At 57.8% G+C, this 3,399-nt stretch overlaps 1 protein-coding gene across 1 annotated transcript; it reads right to left on the bottom strand.

Annotated features, from left to right (window-relative positions):
• Positions 1–1,267: 1,267 nt before the first annotated feature.
• LOC111154486 (family with sequence similarity 181 member B) lies at positions 1,268–3,155 on the bottom strand. The gene has a single exon (XM_022514098.1). It carries the CDS (start codon positions 3,002–3,004, stop codon positions 1,724–1,726), a length of 1,281 nt encoding a protein of 426 aa, XP_022369806.1. The 5' UTR covers positions 3,005–3,155; the 3' UTR covers positions 1,268–1,723.
• Between the last annotated feature and the right edge of the window lie 244 nt (positions 3,156–3,399).

Below are 3,399 nucleotides of genomic sequence, written 5' to 3'. Positions count from 1 at the left end.
CCCATTTGTTTCTTGACAAATTCCTTTCTGAAAATATCACAGCAGTTAGATTTGTACAAACATTAATCTGGATTTTAACGTCTTTTGTAGTAACACAGGGGTTTGTACTTTTTCTCATGTAGATATTCTTAGAATCTGCCTTGAACCAAGGCAGCTCTCTTTGCAATGTCATTAATCAGTAAATGACATCTCCTTACACTTCCTGAGTGTTGGCCTTCATGCATTTTCATGGCAGGTCTGCAGAACTAAAGGGCTCCTTCTTTTCTTTCCAGCTGCTCACTCCCCACCCAGTCTTTCCTGCTCTGTCCCTCAACCATGCTGATGATGTCATGTTTAACATCATGGCCGGTTAAAACATTTATCTGACTTTTCCCCCAAATGTCTCTCAAATGACAGATCAGACCCTTCCAAGCTTCTTCAGTTTCCATTAATCAAACCTGCTATTTAGGGAACAGAGACTCCTTAGGAAACTCGTACCCTCACCATTCCCTTCCATGGGGAAAGTGTGGGTATAGGGAGTGAGGACACCAGGGAGACAGAAACCAAGCAAGGAGGGACTGGGGTGGCGAGTGGAACAGGAGGAGAAAGGGGAAGGCAGCGTTTACAGCTTGTAAGGGAAAGGGCAATCACCAGGCATCGGCCCAAAGAGAGCATGAGACTCACAACTCTAATGGCTTCCGTATGTACAAACTATTGACAAGTGTATATAAAATAGGTATATGTGCAGAACCAGTTAAGCAGCCCCAAGTTTTATATATTTCCCCTCAGAGCTACCCAGCAAGCTATGAAGAAGTGATAAGAGAAGGAATATTATCCCCTTCCTCTCTGATAAGGAAATTTAGATACAAAGAGGTTATAACTTGCCCAGTGCCACCTTAGCAAAGTGGTTGAATAATGGGAAAAGGAGAGAAACGGACCCCCAGGTTTGCCAAATTTAAGCTTCCTACATCAAGAAAAACATATATAAATATATATATATATATATATATCGCGAGAGCAACAAGAGACCAGAGAAACAGAAGGAAAGTAAGCAACAGCACTGGTAAGAGTGGGGAAAAAAATGGAAGAAGGATAATGAGATGGGAAGAAGAAGAGAGCAGAAAACACTTCCAGTGTCAGAGAAAAGTCCCCCGCACAAGGACCAGCACACCGGAGGTCAGCGGTGGACCACTGGCCTCCTGTCCTCAATAACACAGCAAGGCAAGGAGACCAAAGCGAAAACCGTCCTCTAAGAAAACACCCCAATCAATAACGTATCTTCGCTCCAGGCTTTTCAATATAGGCTTTAATTCATAATGCACTCAAAGGGGAAGGAAAGGGAGGGACCAGCGCACTGTTTGGAAGGGGCAATTAAACTAAACACACTGACCTTTCGCTGAAAAGTTGGAGGAGTGTCAGGTGGCTACAGAAGCCACCGCTTGCCCCTTCCACCATGCCCACCCCATTTCCCAAAGCCCAGCTTGGTTTCTTGGTTGCCGGGTCCAATAAGAACCTACGAACGGCTTTTTTCTGGCTTGCTTGCTTTCTTTTTTTAAACACTTGAAGCTGTAATTAAAACAACCCCAACTCCTCTTCATCTTTTTCTTAAGTTTCTTTTATTAATTGAATATTTTAAAACCCGGTTTCATCTCCACGTGCACTTTCCAGCGTTCTTAGGCTTAGGAGAAACCCGGAGGCGGGAGCTCCCCACAGCAGTCTCAAAATCCGCAACAGCACCTCTCCCTCAGTCCCGGTGCGCCCCCTCCTCCCCGGGCGCCCCTTCCCAAACCCCGTCCGGTCTCCAGAGGCTGGAGTAAGCCGTGCGGCTGTAGCCCGCGCTGTAATCGTACGACACCTGATGCGGCGGCGGTGGCGGGGGCAGTGCGCAGTCTGAGAAGAAGGGGGCGAAAGACGCCAAAAGGCCGGGCGCATCCTCGCCGCCGGGAGAGTCCGCCGCAGTGGGGTACAGGGGGCGCAAGGGCTCGTTCAAGGTCAAGCCGCCGCGGGGGGCGGCCAGCGGCGGCTTCTTGGTCGGTGGGCAGCCTGGGGCGCTCCAGGACTCGGAGTACAGTAGGCTCCCCACCATCGCCGGTGGCGGCTCAAAGAGACCAGGCTCCAGCTCCGGGGGACCCCGCAAGACGGCGGCTCCCGTGGGAAAAACATCGAGAGGCTCCGCGGCGAGCAAGACACTCGCCTCGGTGCCCGCGCCGTAGTCGGGCCCCAGCAGCTCGAAGAACTCCACGGCTTCCGCGCCCTTCTCCAAATCGCCCAAGCTCACGCCGGGCCCCGACGGGCCGCAGCCGCTGCCGCCCGCCCTGGACGGCTCGGTGAAGAAGGACGGGGGCAGGTTGCGGGCTCGCAACGGGACCTTTCTGGCTCCCGGGACTGCGGTACCTCCCGCGGAGCCGGCCGCGTCCCCTCCCGAGCCCCCAGCGCTCGCTCCACCGAGCCCGGCCACCCGCGCCGCCACCGAACCCCCGGCCCGCTCGTCGCCCCCGGGGACGTGGCGCAGCGAGTCGAAGAGCGCGGCGAGGCTCCGGCTCTGCAGGCTGGCGGCAGCCGCGGCCTGCGACGCCTCCCGCCGAGGAGCCGCCTTGCCGTGGGGCGGGACCGCGACTGTCTGGGCGCCCGGGGCTGCGAGCGGCCGCTTGGCCGGTGTATCAGCAGCGCCTGGAGAGGGCGGGCCGGGGGGCGCGGTGCCCATGAGGCCGCTGCAGCGCTTTATCTGCTTCTGCAGGTACTTGCGGTGGTTCACCTTCCGCTTCGACTTGCCGGGCTTGTCCAGTGCCAGCTTGATGTTGCTGGACGCCGAGTCGATGAAGCTGAGCAGGTCGCGGGTGGCCTCGCGCACGTCCCCGCCCTCGGCGCCCGCCAGCAGCGCGCCCGCTGGTGTCCCGGTCTCATCATCCTCGAAACAGCAGCCCTTGTCCAGGGCTCCGAAGGCGCCCCCCAGCCCGTCCGGGGAGCCCCCGAAGCCGAAGGGGACGAAAGGGTGCGTGCTGAGGAGCGCCGCCTGCACCGCCATCGCCGCGACTCCCCAGCGGCCCGCCGCGCGGCCGGTGAGCCCCCGGCTGATTCCCGCCTGCGACCCAGGCCCGGCTCCCGCACCCGCGCGGCGCGCGCGGCGCAGTGTCCTCGCTCCGGGCCGGGCTCGGTGCTCGGCCTCGCGGGGGAGCTCATTAGGTCTTGTAAGCGAGGGGCGGAGGGAGGGAGTGCGAGGCTACCGCCCTGGTGGCGGAGGGGAGGGGCTTACTTAGCCAGGCCGGGGGCGGGGGTTAGGGGGTGGTTTTTCTAGCTTTCTGGGCTTTCTCAAGCTCATCACTTTAACCCCTTCGTTTCCCTGCGACATTTCTGTTGGCCAGCTGCAGCAGCACGAGCCGAGGATAAGACGGCCTGTTCTCAAACTCCAGCTCCTGTACA

Source organism: Enhydra lutris, unplaced genomic scaffold, assembly GCF_002288905.1.
Source record: "Enhydra lutris kenyoni isolate GAN:26980312 unplaced genomic scaffold, ASM228890v2 scaffoldscaffold37, whole genome shotgun sequence".
NCBI lineage: Eukaryota > Metazoa > Chordata > Mammalia > Carnivora > Mustelidae > Enhydra > Enhydra lutris.
The sequence above is the reverse complement of the archived record's forward strand: the minus strand, read 5'-3'. Positions and strand labels throughout refer to the sequence as shown.

Excerpts from the sequence above, each read along its gene's own strand:
- LOC111154486 (XM_022514098.1), bottom strand. The coding sequence starts at position 3,004 with ATGGCGGTGCAGGCGGCGCTCCTCAGCACGCACCCTTTCGTCCCCTTC.